The sequence below is a fragment of the Lithobates pipiens genome, unplaced genomic scaffold, assembly GCF_037356315.1.
Source record: "Lithobates pipiens isolate NorthernLeopardFrog02 unplaced genomic scaffold, aLitPip1_a1.2 Scaffold_8, whole genome shotgun sequence".
Lineage (NCBI taxonomy): Eukaryota > Metazoa > Chordata > Amphibia > Anura > Ranidae > Lithobates > Lithobates pipiens.
The window spans coordinates 107034761-107056917 of NW_027507903.1; the positions used below are offsets into that span (position 1 = coordinate 107034761).

General features: G+C 41.4%; 1 protein-coding gene across 12 annotated transcripts in view; it reads right to left on the minus strand.

The window, feature by feature from the left end:
• Positions 1–994: 994 nt before the first annotated feature.
• The window catches only part of CSNK1G1 (casein kinase 1 gamma 1), a 126609-nt gene continuing 105446 nt past the window's right edge, over positions 995–22157 (minus strand). For 5 of the 12 annotated variants that reach the window (XM_077472194.1, XM_077472187.1, XM_077472192.1 and 2 more), the window contains 3 exons: positions 20605–20711; positions 17105–17128; positions 995–3184 (listed from right to left, as the gene is read on the minus strand). In XM_077472194.1, coding sequence (XP_077328320.1) covers positions 3127–3184; positions 17105–17128; positions 20605–20711 — 189 coding nt within the window. In that variant the 3' untranslated portion in view covers positions 995–3126. Of the gene's footprint in view, positions 3185–3420; positions 3671–17104; positions 17129–20604; positions 20712–22157 lie in introns of those variants that run through there. The other 7 variants (XM_077472184.1, XM_077472185.1, XM_077472186.1 and 4 more) reach the window with 2 other exon arrangements.

Genomic DNA, 22157 nt, shown 5'->3' on the forward strand with positions numbered 1-22157 from the left:
CTTTAAATCCAAGGGGGGGGGAGGTAAAAAAAAAAAGAAAAAAAAAAAAGCTGCACAAGTGTGTCTGCAGGTGATACAGGAAAGACAGGAACTGGAGGGCTGGAGTTGCAGGGGAGTCTTTAACCCAGGAGTCTCAAACTGGCGGCCCTCCAGTTGTTGCTAAACTACAAGTCCCATGAGGCATTGCAAGGCTGACCGTTACAAGCATGGCTCCCACAGGCAGAGGCATGATGGGACTTTTAGTTTTGCAACAGCTGGAGGGCCGCCAGTTTGAGACCCCTGATTTAACCTGTCTGCTTGTGGTTCAGGTAGGTGGGTGGAGACTACCAGGTGACTGCCCTAGGATAGGATAGGATATATACCTGTTGTCTGGAACTGCTCATGAAAAATAGCAGTGCACTTCCTGGTGTGAGTGTGCCTACAGACTCAGAGCTGTATATCTGCAATGTGAGATCTAAGGTGATCTGAAGCAAGATCTGGTGATGTCACTACTGTGATGCTTACCATTTTCCCTGATGGAAGCTCTGACATGAAGAAAGAAAACACTGCCTCTAGTCATAATAGCCACCTCCACACAAGGACAAAGTGCAGAACAAGGCATGAAATCAAGTAATGGGGCAAGATCAGCTGCAGTAAGAACATAAGCAACACTGCTGACTACTGTAGTCCGTACTGGGACTAGTCCTTTGCTCGGTCTTCCCTTTAGGCCAGTCGTTCTCAACTCCTGTCCTCAGGACCCACTAAGAGGCCAGGTTTGCAAGATAACTGAAATACATCACAGGTGATATAATTTGCTGCTCAGCGATTGCAGTATTCTAGTCTGCATCTCCCAAAGTAATACTTAAAATCTGGCCTGTTAGTGGTTCCTGAGGACAGGAGTTGCGAACCACTGTTTTAGGCAGAGCTTCCGGAACCTAGCGCTTTTAGGCACAAAAAGTATAATATATGTGCTAAAAATTCTAAAAAGCCATTGCAAATAGGTTCATTCACAATGTGTGTTGAATTGCATTTTATTATCAACTTGCTCTTCCATGTGGCAACAGTTTTATTCAGTGTAGTTTTTCCGATGTTTCTTTCTGCAGCACTGTTCTACAGAACCCCCACCAAGTTTTGCTGAAGAATGAAATCACTTGTCCATTCATACATTTACAGTAACCTTATATACCTCTACCTGAAACATTACACAGACAAACATTTATTAAAGTTCTTAAAAGAAACACAAAACTGGTTAAAAAAAATCCCCTTATAGCTACAGTGCAATGCAATACTCTAAATTAAATATACCTTTAAAACAAAATACAAAAAAGTGATCTTTGTACATTGCAGATACGTGGGAATTTTCCTGAGGGGGTGATCCATCCATGTAGAAGAGTAGGAAACAGGAGGAATTACATGAGTCCTAGGTTTACCTCCAAAAAGCAAGTGAAGCATCTTATGAGGCATATCCATGTGGCAATTGATTTTCAGTGTCTGGAAGTTCAAATTGAAGACTCAGAGTAAAACAAAAAGGCACTGGGAGCAGTAGGGAAACCTCTTCATCACACCACTTTTGGGTATCCCAGTCTCATCAGTGCATCAGGAGTTTTCACATCTGGCAATCAAAGGCTCACAAAAATATCAGAAAAGCTGCAGTACAGACTACATGATGCTATATCATCAGTATTCCCTCATCATATGGAGAAAGAGATAAGCCATCGTGGCTGGTTCTAAGCACATGGTTAGAAATGTGATGGAGAAATTAGACTGGCTGATCTTTAAATGGGATCAAAGCCATTCATAGAATTATGGCAAGTTAAAATTAGGAGTGGTTGGCTGATGGCCATGTCATACTAGCCATATTAGTGCATTTTTATGTATGCCCATTTTTCTTTATTTTATGACACAAAAAGGAAAACAGACATCTGAATGAGCAAAACCAAAACTGCCTTTCCCAAAACAAAAAAAGGAAAAAAATAAAATAAATGAAAAATACATAAAAAAAACCCACACAATAGAACCAGCTCTGACAGCGTACAATGATTAAATATATAAAAGATAATGAATTCACAGTTTCTGCAGCCAAACTCAGTGTATGCTATAAAACGGGTACAACCGTTACCCTCCACAGTATTTGGAAAACAAATCAAAGTACTGTTTTGTAGGAAAAGTACTGTCTGCCAATACCAAGCTAAATTAAACAGATGCGAGGATTTAGATGGTTTCTATGAAAAGTAAAACATTGCAAGAAGATCTACAGTAAGAATTCAAGCATAGAGAGGTATTCCCATATTCATTAATCCGTTTATCGATTTCTTTTCACCTGAAAGCAGCAATACTAAATACTCATCCTCAGTTTATCAGCTGTGATCTGCTGTTTACATAAAGCTAAGCAGGGAGACAAGGCTTCATCATCCTAAAACCTGAGCCCAAGCCTCGCTCTGAGGTGAACGTGCAGCAGAGCAAGAGAATGTACACGTCTTATAAAAAGGTATATTTAGTTTAAAGCCAGTAGTGCAACACAGACTCTGTGAGGCATTTACCCATGCAGGAAGCGGCCTGTCTACTGTGGAATGCTTTCAATTGTCTATACTTTATTTCTAAGAGGGAAAAAAAACAAACAAAAAAAAAAATGTAGAAAAGTATTTAAAAAAAAAATAAAAATTTTAGTCTGTTTGGGGTGGGGTGTTCTTAAAATATAAAGTAGTCAAGTTTCTGTTCCCTCCAGTCCTAAGTAACAAGGTGGGGGGTAAAAGAGGGAGCTGAGATGCAACCCCCAACCATGGCTATAAAGGAGGAGGAAGGAACTTTGCTGAATTCAAGCAATAAGGGAGTGCAGTAACTGATGCATTTAATACAAATGAACTTAACGGGATGGTCCCTGGCAGTCCCTAATTTCGAGCCTCGGACATGCCCCTTCTTTTAGGGTTCTCAGCTCTATGGGATCAGCATTATTGCACCTTGTCTCAGGAACCATTTGTGGGGCGGCCTTCCATTATAGCCGATGACATTCGTTTTTTCCGGTGTTTGTTTTCCCTCAAGTTTTACACCAAGTAGAAACTACATCCTTCCCCAATGCCCTGAAGTCACTGACACAGCGACACTGTAGATGTCATTCTCACAATTTCCTCCCCAAAGGATTATGGGATTTCACTTGTGGTGTCTCTGAGAGTGGTTCTTTCTTTTCCTTTTAAAGAAACAGCAGCACCTATTAAGAAAAGAGACAGTATCTGTCAGTGACTGAAATAGGTCTAAAATAAACCTTCATACAAATTTTAAATGTACCACAGTTACTAAATTTGAAATAGCCTCCATCCACAACAATGAAAGTGGAAAATCTAACCCTGCTCCCATGATGCAGACTGGTGGGACAGACTTTATTTAAAACACCCTGCAATTCAGATGCACCAAAAGCACTCTCAAGAAGCTCTGAGGCCACTACCGTTTGGAAAGATGCTTGGTTTGTTTATTTCAGGTAGTTATACAGCGCCGTCAGTTTACGCAGCACTTTACATACACATTGTTAAACAAAAAAAAAATATTTAAAATTAACAGAAAGACACATCATTTTGAAGATTAGCAGCATTTTGAAAAGTCGAGCTGCTCCAAGTTGTGGTAGGCTAGGATGTTCAGCTGTAGGGGGTTGAAGCAGGGAGATTCCCACAAATCAGCAGCACAAGGAGTGCGTTTCTGTCTAAAATGTAAAAAAAAACCATTGCAGCACAGGTATTTCAGCTATGCAGAGGACTAGTTATTTTTACAAAAGAATCAAACGGGTATTTAATAGAAACATTATAAACAGAAACCACTTTTATGCCAAAGGGGAAGATAATTTGTGGGTTTATAGGACAACCTGACTATACCACAAGACAACACAAGTCGGAACCAAATGCATTATGGAGGTTAGAGACACTGGAAAAATGAAGGGCAAGAAAAAGATCAGCATGTTGCATGCAGACAATACATGGAGAGAAAGTGAAAAAGTGCACAACAAATAACGCAGACATAGTAGAATTTTGGTGAAAGCATATAACCCCAGCAGTTATGTGGTCTTCAACCATTAAGGAACAATTCTGACATAAAACTCTATCCTACCTCAGAATTTGAGCACACAGCGTAAATAACCTAGACAAGTCTACTCTGTGGGGGTTATTTACTAATGCTTGAAAATGCAAAATCTGATGCAACTCTGCATAGAAACCAATGAGTACCAGGTTTTATTGCCAAAGCTTAAATTGAACACGCACAAGTTAGAAGCGGATTGGCTACCATGCACAGCTGCACCAGAATCTAGTAAATCAACCCCAATACGTAATTTATATACGGTACTCGGCATTTCCTGGCACAAAAATTCAATTTAGAGTTGCAGATCAAAGACCTGAGTTGAAAGGCATCATTCAATCCATGTAAAATGGATTGAGAACTGCCGGATTACTTGACTGTCTATAAAGCTATATGGTGGCAGCCTTAGAACAATGCAAGCACAAGATGCATAGCCTTCCCTCTAATTTTTCTCCTGAAAACAACAGGCGCGTTTAAATATGAACTTCAGATGTAAAGTGGATTTCGACAAACAGTTCTTGGTGCTGCAATTTCAGCGTGGAACTGGTAGCCGTTAGCTATACTTCAGGTGCCTAATGAGGTAAATATAGTCTCTAAAGGAGTATGTTTGGTTAATGTTAAAGTTGGGGTATAAGGGGTATTAAAATGTTAAGTGCAGAGGTAACATGTAATATTAGACTACACCAATAGGGTAAATGTAAATTATAAAGTTAAAAGGTTTAGGTTAAGATTAAGCTGGACTAAAATGTCAATCAGTGCTTTCAGCCCTACCAGAGTTATGCCCTGCTTGATTACAGAACATCCCCTATCCTTATCACTTATCTGTGTGCAAAACAACGCAGCTGCCGTAACTCTGAAGAGCCAACATACACCATGTGTAGAGAAAGGAGTCTTGGGAGATGTAGTTCTAGGACATGTGCTTACATCAATAGTAATGAATCAAGGGCACCCTGCTGACCTTTCCTGCTAGCACCAGTTTTTAGAAGCACAATTATTACATTAAAAGCCATTTCTTGCTACAGGAATAAAGTGAGAGAAAAAATTAATGCTGGGATATACTCTAGAGGGGGAAAGGCAGGCTGGTGTACAAGTCCAGGCCTTGCCTATACAAATCCTTTAGGTATTCAGATCAAAGTCGCATTAGGGATAAGGACAACACCATAAACCCAATGCAATACCAGCGTTGGAAATTTGACAAGTCTCTTTCCCTTCGAAAAAATGGATGTGTATTAGAGACCTAGAAAGAGGGCTATAGGGTGCAGCAGCTTTGAACCAGAATAATTTGCACACTACTCTGTCCTAAGTTTGGGGGCTAACCTATATGCCAAATGCTGCAGCATACAGACATTAGCAAGATTACTACTCATACCCTTTTTCAGTTCACTGTTTATGCTTTCATTTTCATAAAATGTCCAACACAAGGAAAAACTCTTGAGTGCTGCAAGGTCAAATAGGTCCTGGGAAATGCTATTTAAAATAAGGCAGGGCATGAGGGGGATTTTCAGGCATGCTAGGAGACCAGATAGGAATTTTGTCTCAACTGTAAAACCCTTTACTTATATTGCAGCCCCCATGATGAAGTATCCTGGCATGATGGATTATGCAGCTGCCTTCAGGAGATTGAACACTGGTAAACAAAGCTGTAAAAAGGCACCCCTGTAATGCTCCCACCAAGTATTTGGGGGCTGGTTGCAGTAAGGTGTTTAGCTTAAAGCATCTAACCCAAAAAAAATTAATTGACCCAGTTTCTTTAAATGCTTTTTATAGAGCACAGTACTTGTGCTGTGTAATTTGGTCCCCTGTAACACCTGATAGATCTTGCCAGTTTCTCCCTCTCCCCTATGTAAACTGACCACTGTGTATCATGGCTGCAGAGCTCAACACAGTGGTCAGTTTATGTGCCTCCATCATCCACAGTCTGCTATCTGAATCTCTCCTCCCCCCTCTGCCTGTCATCTGTGTGTGAGCTGCCCCTCCCCTTCTATCACTGTTCCAAGCCACGCACATATTACTGCTCCCAATCACTGCCAGCCCCTCTGCTAGAATTATACGAAGTATATACTATATGCCAGTGATGGCAAACCTTGGCATCCCAAATGTTTTGGCACTACATTTCCCATGATACTCAACTACACTGCAGAGTGTACGAGCAACATGGGGAATGTAGTTCCAAAAAATCTGGGGTGCCAAGGTTCGCCATCACTGCTATATGCCATTATCCAAAATTCTTATAAATAACATTGTTCTTATCCCTGCCCGGCACTGTCTTCCTCCGCTGTATGCATTACAGAGGGAGGTCACGTAAACTACTGGCAGACGTCAGAGGGAGAGCTCGGCACCTCCCTCTGGAATACATACAGTGGAGAAAGACAGCGCTGGGCGGTCACATGACCGCTGATCGGGGATAAGAAAAACAGTATTTATAAAGAAGAATTTTAGAAAAAGGCATATAGTATATACCAGTGATGGCAAACCTTGGCACCCTAGATGTTTTGAAACTACATTTCCCATGATGCTCACCTACACTGAAGAGTGCATGAGCATCATGGGAAATGTAGTTCCAAAACATCTGGAGTGCCAAGGTTTGCCATCACTGGTACATACACATTATATAATCCTAGCAGAGAGGCTGGCAGTGGCCAATTGCACTGCTTTAACAACCACTTTAATGCAGGCAATGCATTCAAGTGGAACTTTATTCAGAAAATTAAGTACCGATAGATAATCTGACTGGCCTCTCGGTATAAATATGTATGCAAAACATTAAAAACAACTGCTTATACTGTTAAAAATCCAGTACTGCACTGTCAGCACTGTGCCTAAAAATCACTGATCAGTCATTGATCAATTGATAGCCTAAAGATTTACTATTGCTGAAGGGTGAAGAAAGCAAGAAAAATTGCAGACTGTGCAAGGGAACACAAATTAGGGAGGGAGAAAAAAAAAAGCAGGAGAGGTGACAGGACAAACGCTGCTGCCAGGAAGACACAAAGGTGTTAAACCTATAAGGATAGCGTCTTAATATTCCTTTTTCTCCCTGGGTAACTTGTGAACTTCAGCATGCCATACAATCAAGGCTGGAAATGTACATTAAAAAGAAAGTGACATTGTTTGAGACCGAGGAGAGGAGGAGAGTTCTCAATAAGATCTTACTGCTCTCGGAATCAACAAAATGGCAGCTTCCAGCAGAAGAAACAGGAGCAATGCTGGAGGCAGTTTTAAACACACTAATTTTGGTAAAAAAATGAATTAGAATGTATGTTCATTTGTTAAAGACCATTAATTGTTATCAAACTGTTATGGGCAATGTTCTGCTTTAAGGTTCAAAAACAAGCAATCAATAATTGGAGTGGGTTATAAGAAACACAATGGAGGGACTCTTAAGAAAATTATTTTACTGTATGAACTATTGTGGAACCAAGGGACAACAAAAAGCAGTCCAACTGAGAAACGAACAGATTAGTTCTTGCAGCCCTGTAAGCTGTAAGGCCCTTATGACAAAAGCCAGCATTTACGGAAGCCTGTGTAAAACGTAACAAACACGTGAACCAAAAGAGCAAACCTGAGAAACTGAAACCTGATGCTGAAAGGCCCAGGAAGCACTAACAAGTCTAATGCATGCACCTTGACCAGAAAAGGCGGAACCTTGGTCTTGAGGTCACAATCAAATAAATAGATTGGCTGTCAAATCCACCTAGAAATAATGTAAAGGGTGGCTGACCCCTGCAGGGTTTTTTAGGAATTTAGAAATAGTGAGTTGGCAGTTGAAAAAAGGCTGTAGCTGAGCCATAAACTTGTACATTACACTTTTAATTTGATCTTGAGATGTTTCATAGGGGTGCACCTTTTGTGGTAGCTGCTGCTGAGATATACTAACCAGTATAATAAGGCGCAGCATTTTCCATTTTATAATCAAACGCGAATAGGGCATACCACATCTAAACAGAGGAAATGATCCTTATGATGATTAGATGCAAGATATGGAGATGGTAACAATGTTCTGGTCAAGGTAGAAACCACCGCGAGAAGGAAAGACCCTAGGCCTCAAGACAACCTAGTTTCTGTGCAGAAGAAAGGGTTTTTTTAGAGGTCAAGCCTGCTAACTCAAACTTGCCATGCAGGAGTGATGGTAATAAGAATAGCTATTAAGAGTAGACCGAGGAATATGCCAAAGCTTCTAAGGGGGGGGGGGGGGGTCTCTGAAAAACCAACAGGACTAGGCTGAGATCCCACAGAGCTGTAGGAAAATGTAAGAGGAACAATGTGAGCAACAATCTGTATGAAGGCCTTCCCTTAGAAGTGACAGGCAAGTGGTGTCTGATTATCAAGGGTCAAATCTCAGTCTTGGTGGTTCTTTTTCAAAGTCAAATGCTGACCCAGAAAAGACTGGGGAAAGACAGGATTTATCCCACAGTACACTTCCTGAGATTTAATTTTCTTGTTTTACACCAACCAAAGTACAACTTCCAAGTGTGATAACAGACCTTGCGAGAAGTCTTCATAGCTTTTAGGAGTGTAGCGAAGATCGAATCCGATAGATCCGATTAAGATCTGGGCTTCAAAGCAAAGTCATTAAAGCCAGAAACTGAGAAGCAGCATGATACAGTGCCTTGAAAAAGCATTCACACCCCTTGAAATTTTCAACATGTTGTCATGTTCCAACCAAAACCTTAAAATGTCTTTTATTGGGATTTTATGTGATAGACCAACACAAAGTGGCACATAATTGTGAAGTGGAAGGAATATAATAAAAGGTTTTCAACTTTTTTTTTTTTTTTTTTTTTTTACACATATGAAAATCATGGCATGCGTTTGTATTCAGCCCGATGGAGTCAATACTTTGTAGAACCACCTTTCAATGCAATTACAGCTGCAAGTCTTTTTGGGTATGTCTCTACTAGCTTTGCTCATCTAGAGAGTGACATTTTTGCCCATTCTTTGAAAAATAGCTCAAGCTCTGTCAGATTGGAAGGCAAGTGTCTAAATAGCAATTTTCAAGTCTTGCCACAGATTCTCAATTGGATTTAGGTCTGGACTTTGACTGGGCCATTCTGACACGTGAATATGCTTTGATCTGAACCAGAAGTAGGAAACCCGGGGAACTCCATTTCCCATGAGGCATTGTAAGACTGGCAGTTACAATTACTCCCAGAGGCATGATGGGCTAATCATATGGTGGTATTAAACCCTGTGGTACGCCTAACCATGTGCTGCAGGGCAGGAAGGGTCAAGCCTAATGTGACCAGTCACTATAAGCAGCATGGAGCCAAGGAATGACCCAGAGGTTCACTGTACTGTATACTGAACTAAAAGGTTAAAATGGAAGAAGGCTGCTGCACAGACTGACTGCTGCAGTTTTTGTATCCACCCAGCAGTTTTCCAGCAGGTAGATAAAGTAGCAGGGAACACACCAAACAAAGGTCTTCATCCTCCTGGTGACCATGCTCCCAAAAGAGTTTTAATGGACAGAGTTACATCATAGGCGGTATCTCAGTCCTTAATATACATTGATAAAAATGGACATCTGTGCAGATTTGTATGAACCAATAGCTCTCTCCAGAAGCCAATTGGAAATGTATTTGTCGCATTAAAGCAGATGAAGATTGTGGAGCCGTCATTAAAAGCACACTAACCAGTAGGAACCCTGGGGAGGTTGTTACTGTCCACACAGGTTCAGTATTGCTGCATGCTTCCCGAGGGAAAGATTATATGGTCATCTGATGTAATCCTCTGTTCAAATACTAAACTATGAGCCTGGGACAAGAATTTATTTTGTGATCTCTTGCAAGGTTTCTTAAATGATGAATAAAGGATGCCATTTGCTGGGACCCAACTGAAGGTGTGTCCCATAACTTGACACGAAGCCCTGGTGTCAAAGATTTGGTTATAATGGTTGGGGTTTTAGTCTAGCTCTAGAGGACCTTTTTACCCCTCTCCATCTTCCTGTTACTTTATACTTTTTCCCAATCTGTAATTAGAATGTATCAATTTGTAGACAACCCCAACCCTAGTTTCAAAGCTAGCATTTTCATTAGAATCAATAAACCTTAAAAACAGCGCATGCTACATAGCCTTAGCACAACACGTTGAGTTAGCCACAGGGAGCTGTACAGTTCTGTGTGCCAAGGCGAGTGCCTAGAACAGAATTACAGGCTGGCCACACATCTTCCTCCTTGTGGGGTTCAGGTATGGTCCCAGGGCATAGCTCAGGAGTAGCCAATCTGGAAGCTGAAAAAGTGAGCTGAAGAAACGTTGTTAGAATTGCTAATAAGAAAACTACGCAAAAAGAAAAAAGGGAAAATGGTTTGCCCTTACAAGACACAGAGAAAACATTGGTTCTCCTAAGGACACTAGCAAAAAACTGGGAGTGGGTGTGGAGCATTCTACAGGGCTGTCCTTACAACCTTGTTTGCCAGCGTCAAGTCTCCTGAAAGCATCTGCATAAACTATGGCTACAGAACACTTCATACTGGGCCTGTAATAAACTATTAAAGTGGTATTAAACTCAAAACAAATAATGTAATATATTAAAACTTACTAACTTTTAGATGCGGTGGCTGCATTTGTTTTCTTTTTAAGGCTTTTTTCCCTTTGTTTTAACTTTATCTGGTCAGTAATGCAACTCCTGTATTAACGTGCCTCCCACAATGGATGAAGGGGCACAGCAGGCTGCAGCACTGTTAATCTGAGGGGAGTGTTAGTGTATTTAAATATGCTAGTACATCAAATTGAAGCCAAACTCCACCTCATATTTCAGGTACACAAGCAGTTACAACTGTTTTTTACTTTTGTGATAAAGCCGTTACATTAAAAAAAACTGAATATTGTAAACACCCTTTGTCAGTGGTAAATAGTTTGTCTCAACACTTAACTTATAAATTTGCAGGAAAGCCCGTTTTGAAAAAAAAAAAAAAAAAAAAAAAAAAAAAAAAAACACCACAGACTTACTAGCTCAATCCCCAGTAGAAAAATAAAAGAAAAGACTAAAAATAGAAAAAACAAATGCAGCCATTACATCCAAAAACTGGTAAGCTGCAATATAATAAAAATGTTGCTTTTAGGTTTATTACCACTTTAAAAAAAAATTATGTGACACATAAGCTGCTTTTATAGGTCCGACTTTCCCACGGGTTTGCTGACAGGCTTAGAACGTCTGCTAATTTGAATATTAGTAGCAATCAAAAATGTTTATTTTATAGGTCTGAACAGCCGTTGACTAATAAAACACTAGTGTCCTGAATTTTTTATTTTTTTTTAACCACTTTAAGACCGGACCATTTTGCTGGTAAATGACCAGAGGTCTTTTTACACTTTGGCACTGCGCTGCTTTAACTGGTAATTGCGCGGTCATGCAATGTTGTACCGAAACAAAATTTGCGTCCTTTTCTTCCCACAAATAGAGCTTTCTTTTGATGGTATTTGATTGCCTCTGCGATTTTTATTTTTTGCGATATAAACGTAAAAAGACCGCAAATTTTGAAAAAAAATGATATTTTCTACTTTTTGTTATTAGAAAAATCCAATAAACTCAATTTTAGTCATACATTTAGGCCAAAATGTATTCAGCCACATGTCTTTGGTAAAAAAAAAGTCAATAATTGTATATTTATTGGTTTGCGCAAAAGTTGTCACATCTACAAACTAAGGTACGTTTTCTGGAATTTACGCAGCTTTTATTTTATGACTGCCTATCTCATTTCTTGAGGTGCTAAAATGGCAGGGCAGTACAAAACCCCCCCAAATGACCCCATTTTGGAAAGTAGACCCCCTAAGGAAATTGATAAGAGGCATGTTGAGCCCATTGAATATTTTATTTTTTTGCCTCAAGCGATTGAATAATGACAAAAAAAAAATTTTTTTTTTTTTTTACACAAAGTTGTCACTAAATGATATATTGCTCACACATGCTATGGGCATATGTGAAATGACACCCCAAAAAAAATTCTGCTGCTTCTCCTGAGTACGGGGATACCACATATGTGGGACTTTTTGGGAGCCTAGCCGCGTACGGGGCCCCGAAAACCAAGCACCGCCTTCAGGCTTTCTAAGGTCGTAAATTTTTGAGTTCACTTCTCACTACCTATTACAGTTTTGAAGGCCATAAAATGCCAAGATGGCACAAAACCCCCACAAATGACCCCATTTTAGAAAGTAGACACCCCAAGCTATTTGCTGAGAGGCATGTTGAGTTCATGGAATATTTTATATTTTGCCACAAGTTGCGGGAAAATTACAAACTTTTTTTTTTTTTTTTTTTTCACAAAGTTGTCACTAAATGATATATTGCTCATGCATGCCATGGGCATATGTGAAATAACACCCCAAAATAAATTCTGCTGCTTCTCCTGAGTACGGGGATACCACATATGTGGGACTTTTTGGGAGTCTAGCTGCGTACGGGGCCCCGAAAACCAAGCACCGCCTTCAGGCTTTCTAAGGGCGTAAATATTTGACTTCACTCCTCACTACCTATTACAGTTTTGAAGGCCATAAAATGCCAAGATGGCACAAAACCCCCACAAATGACCCCATTTTAGAAAGTAGACACCCCAAGCTATTTGCTGAGAGGCATGTTGAGTTCATGGAATATTTTATATTTTGCCACAAGTTGCGGGAAAATTACAAACTTTTTTTTTTTTTTTTTTTTTTCACAAAGTTGTCACTAAATGATATATTGCTCACGCATACCATGGGCATATGTGAAATGACACCCCAAAATAAATTCTGCTGCTTCTCCTGAGTACGGGGATACCACATATGTGGGACTTTTTGGGAGCCTAGCCGCGTACGGGGCCCCGAAAACCAAGCACCGCCTTCAGGCTTTCTAAGGGCGTTACAGTTTTGAAGGCCATAAAATGCCAAGATGGCACAAACCCCCCCCCCCCAAATGACCCCATTTTGGAAAGTAGACACCCCTAAATTTAGGGGTACACTAGTGAGACTAGGTAATAAATGGCGGGTGCCCTGAAACTATAAAAAAATAACTAACCAACCAGCGTCACCTGTAACAGTTATATGGTGATCACTGGTGAAAGGGTTAACTAGGGGGCAATCAGGGGGCTTTATGCGGTAGTATATGGGGGTCCCTGGCGCTATAAAAAGCTGCGGCGAACCTAAATACCTAACTGCCGTCACCTGTGACACTAATACAGCGATCAGAAAAACGATCGCTTATTAGGCTGGGTTCACACTGGAGCGATGCGGGAACGCCACGAATGCGCGGCGGGTTCCCGCATCGCATGCCTCCCGGCGGCAGTTCACACTGCCCTATGCGAACTGCTGGGAGTGTCAGTGAAATGTTAATGACACCCCCAGATCAGTTCGCATATCGCAGTGCGATCTGCAAACTTGGATCGCATGGTGTGAACACCCATGCGATCCGATTCTGCTGCGGACCAAAAAAAGGGTCCCGTGCGAGTTTGCGGCGGGTGCGGCGGGTGCGACACGAATTCAGCCATACTATCTGTATAGCTGAACTCGAATCGCACAGAGATCGGATGTGATTTGCACTGCAGTGCGGTGCAAATCACATCCGTTCTCATAAACCGCTGCAATGTGAACCCAGCCTTAGTGACACTGGCGACGGGGGGTGATCACGGGGTTAAACCTTTATTGGGGGGGTTAGGGGGGTACCTTAGAACTAAAGGGGGCTAACCCTAACTGCCCTAACAGTTATTAGTCACAAATGACACCCGCCGGGTGATCAGGGGGTTAAACCTTTATTAGGTAATAAATGGCGGGTGCCCTGAAACTATAAAAAAATAACTAACCAACCAGCGTCACCTGTAACAGTTATATGGTGATCACTGGTGAAAGGGTTAACTAGGGGGCAATCAGGGGGCTTTATGCGGTAGTATATGGGGGTCCCTGGTGCTATAAAAAGCTGCGGCGAACCTAAATACCTACCTGCCTAACTAGCGTCACCTGTGACACTAATACGGCGATCAGAAAAATGATCGCTTATTAGGCTGGGTTCACACTGGAGCGATGCGGGAACGCCACGAATGCGCGGCGGGTTCCCGCATCGCATGCCTCCCGGCGGCAGTTCACACTGCCCTATGCGAACTGCTGGGAGTGTCAGTGAAATGTTACTGACACCCCCAGATCAGTTTGCATATCGCAGTGCGATCTGCAAACTCGGATCGCATGGCGTGAACACCCATGCGATCCGATTCTGCTGCGGGCCAAAAAAAGGGTCCCGTGCGAATTTGCGGCGGGTGCGGCGGGTGTGGCGGGTGCGGCGAATGGCTGAACTCGAATCGCACAGAGATCGGATGTGATTTGCACTGCAGTGCGGTGCGAATCACATTCGTTCTCATAAACCGCTGCAATGTGAACCCAGCCTTAGTGACACTGGCGACGGGGGGTGATCACGGGGTTAAACCTTTATTGGGGGGGTTAGGGGGGTACATTAGAACTAAAGGGGGCTAACCCTAACTGCCCTAACAGTTATTACAGTCACAAATGACACCAATGCAAAAAAAAAAAAAAAAAAAAAAAATGACATTGGTGTCACTGTGACTGGGGGGCAGGGGTAATTGGGGGGGTGATCGGGGGGTAAAGGGGGGGTGTGAGTGTGCCTGGCATGTTCTACTGTTTGTGTAGAGTGTTGGTGCAACTCACCGATCCGTTCTCCTCCGTGTCGGAACGAAAAATACCGACACGGAGGAGAGAATACATCACTTCCTCTCCTCACAGGAGAGGAAGTGATGTCACGAAGGATTTTCATTCGTCGGGAGCGATCGCGAGGGGGTGGCCATGAATGAATGGCCGTCCCCTCGTCCGGGATCGCTCCCGCACGAAAACCGACCGCCGCAGGCACCGGGCGGGGGCCCGATCGGGCCCCCGACCCGCGGGAAGGCAGGGACGTACATGTACGCCCTTATGCCTGCCCGTGCCATGCTGTCGACGTACATCGTCGTGCGGCGGTCGGCAACTGGTTAAAGAAATCTAAGGTATAGAAGTCCTGCTGCATCCAAGACCTCAAATGCCACTGCATATCAACTGCATTTAACTAGTGGGTGCAGTGCTGTCAACTAGTGTATTATACTCTTTATGTCAGAAGGTCAGGGTATTTCTCATTCTACAGCATCACAGAATATACAGGGAACACACAGTAGTGTTCCTAAGCCCTTATTAGGCCTAATGTACACAGGTGTCAAAACATGTCCAGTTGCATTTGAATCTAATTTCTAAATAAATGCTTTTTTATTTATTTATTTTTTTTATAGCTCAATGGACACCTAAACGCTCAGCCTTAAGTCCTTAAATAAAGATATGCATGTCCTGGGGCCGGTTAGTCTGGTTTTATGCAGTTAAACGTTGTCTAAAAGCAGCTAAATGTGTGTATATGCATTTTGGAGGTCATGTCTAAAGGCACCTGGAAGTTATTTAGGGCTTTAAGGAAGAAAGCACACCTTTCAGCAGCATCTACATGCATTCAGTCTAGCATCATTTACATAAAGAAATAGGTGCATCCCAGGACCATTAGCCTGGTTTTACGCAGATAAACGTGTAAAGAAAGGTAAATATAACATTTTCAGAACTGAAAAGTGTGTTTAGACTTCCCAGATAGATTTCTCCTGCATTTAACAGAGGCGGACCGTGTTAATGGGGAGTCATTGCACTAACTTTGGAACATATAAACGTACACTGCAACAAGGCAGTGAATGGGGGGGGGGGGGGGGGGGGGAGGAGGAGGAGTGTTGACAGGACAAGCAAGACAGATTGCAATTGGTCAGCACCATCCACATGACTGTGCCGACCAATTAGAATGTGTCAGTACACACTGAGAAATACGGAAAGGACATTAAGCCACATTGATTCCAAATCCCCAGACTGGTGAAGCATTTTTCTGTTTTTTCAGGATAACAGGACTACAGTACTGCGGGCGGGGGGGGGGGGGGGGGGGGGTCAAGTGTAAGGTCACCTTATAGATTCTGTAAAAGGTGAACTTACACATTAAAGAATTAGTGCACCTTCATAAAAAAAAAAATGCATATTTTTGCAGGAGCCTGCATTGCACTCACGATCAGATGCCAAGCTCCTGCAGACACTGCCTACATTTTTTTGCCCTCATCTGTGTACAGGCTTTCTGTTCTGTCATACTTTGAATGCCAATCAGTCGTGCGACAATCTACCCAAATAAAATATGTATAGTTTGAGACAAATAGAGCTTTCCTTTGATGACATTTATCACCAATAGGGTTAGTTTTAAAAATATATATATATATAAATAAAAAAGAAAATTGAACAAATGAAAGCACATTTTTCTTAGTTTCTGTTATAAAGTTCTGCAAATAATCTTTCTTCATGAATTTAGGCCAAAATGTATTATGTTACATTTCCTTGGTAAAGAACAACCCAAATCAGTGTATATTATTTACTGTGCATGAAAGTTAGAGCCTATAAGCTATGGGATATAGATTTTAAAATTGATCAATTCTGATGTGCCTCATTTCTTGAGGACCTAAAATGTCAGACCAAATGGGGCTGGTCATCAAAATACAAGATCTTCAGTGGGAGACTCATTTAAGAAGCTAAATTATCAGTGTATGCCTAGCTTAAGACTACAACTGGTGTGTGCCTTACTAATAATGTATTTAACAGAATGCATTGTAAAGCATCCTACCAGACCCAAGAACCATCCCAAACTGCTGCTTGAGGTTTTCATATTATTTTAGGAACTCTATATCTATTCTAAGAATTCTATTTTGGCATGTGATAATAGTATTCATAAACAATTTCTACAACCTATACTATTCATTAAAGCAACAATATATTGAAACCCGGCATATCAAGTCCATAGACTTGTAAATGCCTTATAAGCCAATTCAAGTACATTTGGTTGGGATTGTTTTTTATATACCAAATACGCAGAGATCACTGAAAATCTGCTTTTGTAACGCCATCAATCTATAAACACCTTCCAGGTTTCGTTTTACTAATTAGTGCTTAGCTGACTTGATAAGACATCGAACAATTACATAAACTTAACTAAAAGGGTATTTTCCCTAATTAGAAGGGGGACCTCTCCCTGGTATGCATTCCGCAGAGAGAGACTCACCACAAGTTGAGCATTTTCACGCAGCTACAGAATGTTAAAAGACAGAGAGAGAAAGAGAGAAGAATTAATACACCCAAGAGACACTAGGGAGAGGATGGGGGTGCAGCCATGCAGACAACATGCCTTGCAGGTCACAGGAAAGGAGAGTACAATAAGGTCAGGAGAGGTTGCGACTGTCCAGACATAAAAAAAAACAAAAACAAAAAAACAAACCACTCATTTCACAGAAGGACATTTTTTTTTTTTTTTATATAAATAAAAGGGACTGCTATATAAACCTATAATTCATTCATACATCCTCAAGTCTAAGTAGGGCAGATTGTTGTGAAAGCTTTCCTGGGACCTGAATCATTATGTGGTATTTCAAGGCCATTTACATTGTGGGCTCATATTGGTGTGACAGGAACAGGAAAAAGAAGCATCCATAAGTGAGGCCAGGCAAATAAAACAAGGTCCCCAATGTTTCCCTCAGCCAACTCCAATCACTGCCCCTATTCTGCTACAATATCATACTGGAAGCACAAAGCAGAGATATCTAAATGGAAAGAGGCAGCGGTGAGTAGATGCTGATCTAGTACTCATCGAGCTCTGTTCTCGTTTTAGCTCTAAAATATTAAGTTAGCAGGGCTGGCAAGAATAAGCTAGCTAGAACTAAATCTACTGTTCTGCTTGCTTTTAGCCCATGAAGAGTGGTCAAGAAGCAAAGTGTCCAATTAAAATATTGTCTATATCCTACAATTTTGATATTAGGTCTGAGGCCTGATGTTCCTCAATACCCTTAAATGTATAAAGTGGTTGTAAACCCTTACATATACCCGAGGTAGTGACTGGCCTCAGGTGATGGAGATTAAATAAGTTTTACATCTTTATGCAGTGCTTTCTTCTCTACAGCTGGTAAAAATGCAGAATGTATAAAATTTGTCTGAGCTTTCATAAAGCAGGGGTCAGAGAGCTGACATTACACTCACAGTGAGAAGAGCTGAAAGCCGATTGGAGGGAAGGGACACAATCCCTCTTTAAACAGCGCAGCAGGGACAGAAACAAAACAGACCGGACCACAGGCTCCTGTCGCCCTTTGACATTTTGGTCCAGGAAGACTTTTCAGAAATGTCTCCTGCTGATAGCAGAAGAATGAGGCAGCAGAGAGAAAATCACACTTGTACCCAGTACACCCTACTCTTTTTTTCATTCAACCAAGAGGGCTGAACGAAAAAAAAAAAAGTGAAGAGCTTAGGAGCCAAAAATCGGATGTTAAAACACAATAGCTGGGGGGAATCACTGGTAAAGTGGTAAACTGGTCAACAAACCAATGACCCCCATATGGGGCATGGCGTACGAGTGTAACATGGAACAAACAGTATAAAATGTCAAACTTGACCCCTTGTCTAGTACCATGTGTTCATACTTTGACCCAACATGTAAGTAGAGATATGGATATATTCCTTCCTCCCAATGCCTTTTGCTCCATTTCTTTTGTCTATCTTCCCCATTTATGGGGTTCTACATAGTTACATAGTTACATAGTTAGTAAGGTTGAATAAAGACATCAGTCCATCCAGTTCAACCTGAGTGAGTGTCTACAATTGTCCCTATCCCTTTACATTGCACACTCACATTGGTCCCTACCCTCAAGGAGCCACAATCCAAGATCCCCAGTTGTATACTAGGGCCAATTTTTTAGACAGAAGCCAATTAACCTACCTGCATGTCTTTGGAGTGTGGGAGGAAACCGGAGTACCCGGAGGAAACCCACACAGGCACAGGGAGAACATGCAAACTCCAGGCAGGTAGTATCATGGTTGGAATTTGAACCAGTGACCTTTTTTACTGCTAGGTGAGAGTGCTAACCACTACACCACTGTGCCGCCCTACATGAGATCACATTGGCTTTTTTTTTCCAGATAAGTCATATTGATCTGCTCCTAATGAGGTGGTACAATCCCCAAAAATGTGCCTATTATGATGCACATTGCCTCATACACAATGTGGTTTACTCTGTCTATTCTTGTCTTGTATGATTTTTCACATGGAGCAATTCATGACATTTTATAATGTTTATTCCATGTTGTTGGACTCCTACATCATGTTCTACATGGGGTCATTGGTTTGTTGACCAATTTACCATTCATCCATACAGGTATATATTTGATGTGTCATGTCATATGGAATGGTTAAATAAACTTGTTTTTTGACCAAACAGTTTTCCTTTCATGTACCTCATGCAAAGTCCCAAACTTCCCCCTCAGTGCGATTGATAGGAATGAAGGCACCTACTCCCAGGTGCTTCATTTAAAGTCCCAATTCTTCCTCTCTTTACTTCGAGAGAAGCCAGGCAAACAGCTGGCTTCTGTCAGAGAGGTTGCTGCACACACGGGCTAAATGTTGGCCTGGTTTTTAATTGAACCAGCCGATGCCACCCGACGATCGGCCCGTGTGTACGGCTCTTTAGTGCTTTGGATTAAGCCAAGTACAAACTATAGAGGGATATTTTGTGTTAAAATTTCATGTGAGAGGTTTACAACCACTTTAATTTTTCTAACATGAGACACATGCTGTCTTCTACTAAATTTTATGTAGGTACAAGGCTGTTTGTTATGATGATCACTGGCAGCAGACATTCAAAGTTTTTCCATAAAATTGTGACAGTTTGAAGATATCAGCCTTATAACTCTGAAGCCAATACCAGATACAACGGGGAAGAGTAATTACAAAATATTTCAGTAGATCCTTGACTCTGTGGGGACACAGAAGCGCCCCAACCATAGCAATTAGATGAAAGGAGCAATGCAGTAATGTTCTGCTTCTTTCAAGCTATGTAGGAGACCACTAATCTGTCAATTTCCTCTCACTAATGAAAGTACTATTGGATTGGCAAAAAAAAGCTACAGCATAGGAGAGACATGCTATGTTCCTATCCTAGGTAAGATGTATCCAGTGCTCAATTACAGGGGGGGGGGGGGGGGGTTTAGTCCATCGGTGCTAGGAGTGGACATTTCTTTAACAGCACCTTTGCCAAATGATACAGAATAAATACAACCAAAAGTAGCACATCAATTTATAGGTTTTGAAGTTAAAAACAGGATAGATATACTGGAAAGAGTCAAACCTCTTCCGCACACACCAGGGATTGATAGTGTAGGCATTATAATACAACCTGGTCAGTGTTGAAAGTATAAAATCTGTACAGGCCTGAAAATACCACCCAACTATTAAGACGGCAAGCTTTGTTTTACAAGGGATGACATGATTCAGTGTGGTAAGGACAGCTGGGTAATCTGCATCCTTTAGAAAATTGAGCGACCGCATGCAAAAGCGGCTGCAATAAGGATGTGGCTGTATACATTAGGAATGTTTATTTAAAAAAAATAAAAAATAAAAAAAAAAATAGTAAGAGAACATGGTGCCAAACAGAAAGGAAGATGAGGCACATAGGTAAAGGTACCAATGGAGACACGTGCAAGCGTAGCAGACTATGTAGTAATAAACTAGATGGCACATACTTAGCTTCCTCCACAACCTCCACCTCGGCCTGCGCTGTGATCGGTGCGTTGGAGTGACCTCCTGTTTGGTCATCAGCATTCAGCTGCCCATTTGTTGAACTCATAACCTGTGTCACAAATTAAGGGAACAAAAATGCAGGTGACTCAGATAGTTAAAGTAATTATAAAGTAAAGTAAATATAATTTTGCATCCTAAAGCTCTTATTCCTAGCAACATATATACACTAATGGCCTTTTACAGTAAGGTTTACAATCTTGTAGAAATCTCATACTGTAAGACTTTCAACCCAGGATGTTACTAGTAAATGCAATAAATAAGATATAAGACTACTTACAGTGTCCCTATAGGTGTGCTGATGCAGGCCAAATCTATAAGTTCATATTAATAGTGGCCCCACAAGCAGCACATACCCACCCCTTTGTTCCACCACCCCTCTTCTGGTTGTCTGCTGGAATGAAAGAAAGGCTCAATACTTATGGGTGTTTAAAAGCAAGTGAATTAGCACCCTCACAGAGAAGCATGGATAGTGTCCTCAGTCCTGCATGAGCTGCAACAACTTGGAGCTTACGGGGGGGGGCTTTAGCAGGCCACTCCCAGTTATAAGAGGGGCGAAGGTATGCATGTGTACCTGGCGTAGCCGACAATAAAGTGAACCTGTTGATCATGCCAGCATGGGCAAAGCACAGGTTCACTTTAAGTTAAGATTGGCACACATACGTCAAAGTACATATTTAATAAAGATTAGATTTTTGTGTTTATTAAACCTTTAAATATTTCAGGAATCTTAAACTATTTACATTAAATTAGCTTCACCTCAATAAGTAAACTTGGTACATGGTAGAGCGGTTTCAGCTACATCCAGCTAATACTACATCAATTTACTATCCTGAAAACAGTACACACAGTATTTAGTAAAACAGTCCATCTTAATATTAGCTAAAATTTATTAACTTGCATATGCCCTTCAGCGACAAGTATTAAAGCATATGTAAACCACACCATTTAAAACAACCCATTCAGTTAATAAGAAAAGGCAAAACATACAAAAAAAATAAAATACACATACATACATAAATATATACACACACACACACACACACATATCGGTTCACAGAGGGGCGACGCGACTTGCAGCGAGACTCACAGAGGTAATCTGCACACGACTTCAGCACCAACTTGCAAAACGACTTCTGTATAGAAGTCAATGCAAGTCGCCCCAAAAATAGTACAGGAACCTTTTTCGAATGTCAGAGCCACTTGAGTCGCTCCTATTAGAACAGTTCCATAGTACAGAACGGAGCGCGACTTGTCAGGCGGCTAAGTCGCCCCTGCGTGAACCAGGACTAAAACCCTCAAACCATGCACACTTTTTTTTTTTTTTTTTTTTTTAAGTGATCACTCACCCTCTGTTCTCAGCTGCATAAGGATCTCAAAGCTAGGGGACGAGAACTGGCAGAACACTTGGGAGCACATGTCAGGACAAGTCTAATCATTGGAGGAGAGCAGTCTGAGTTCTCAGCAATGCTAGAAAACTAAGCTCTCATGTCCAGTA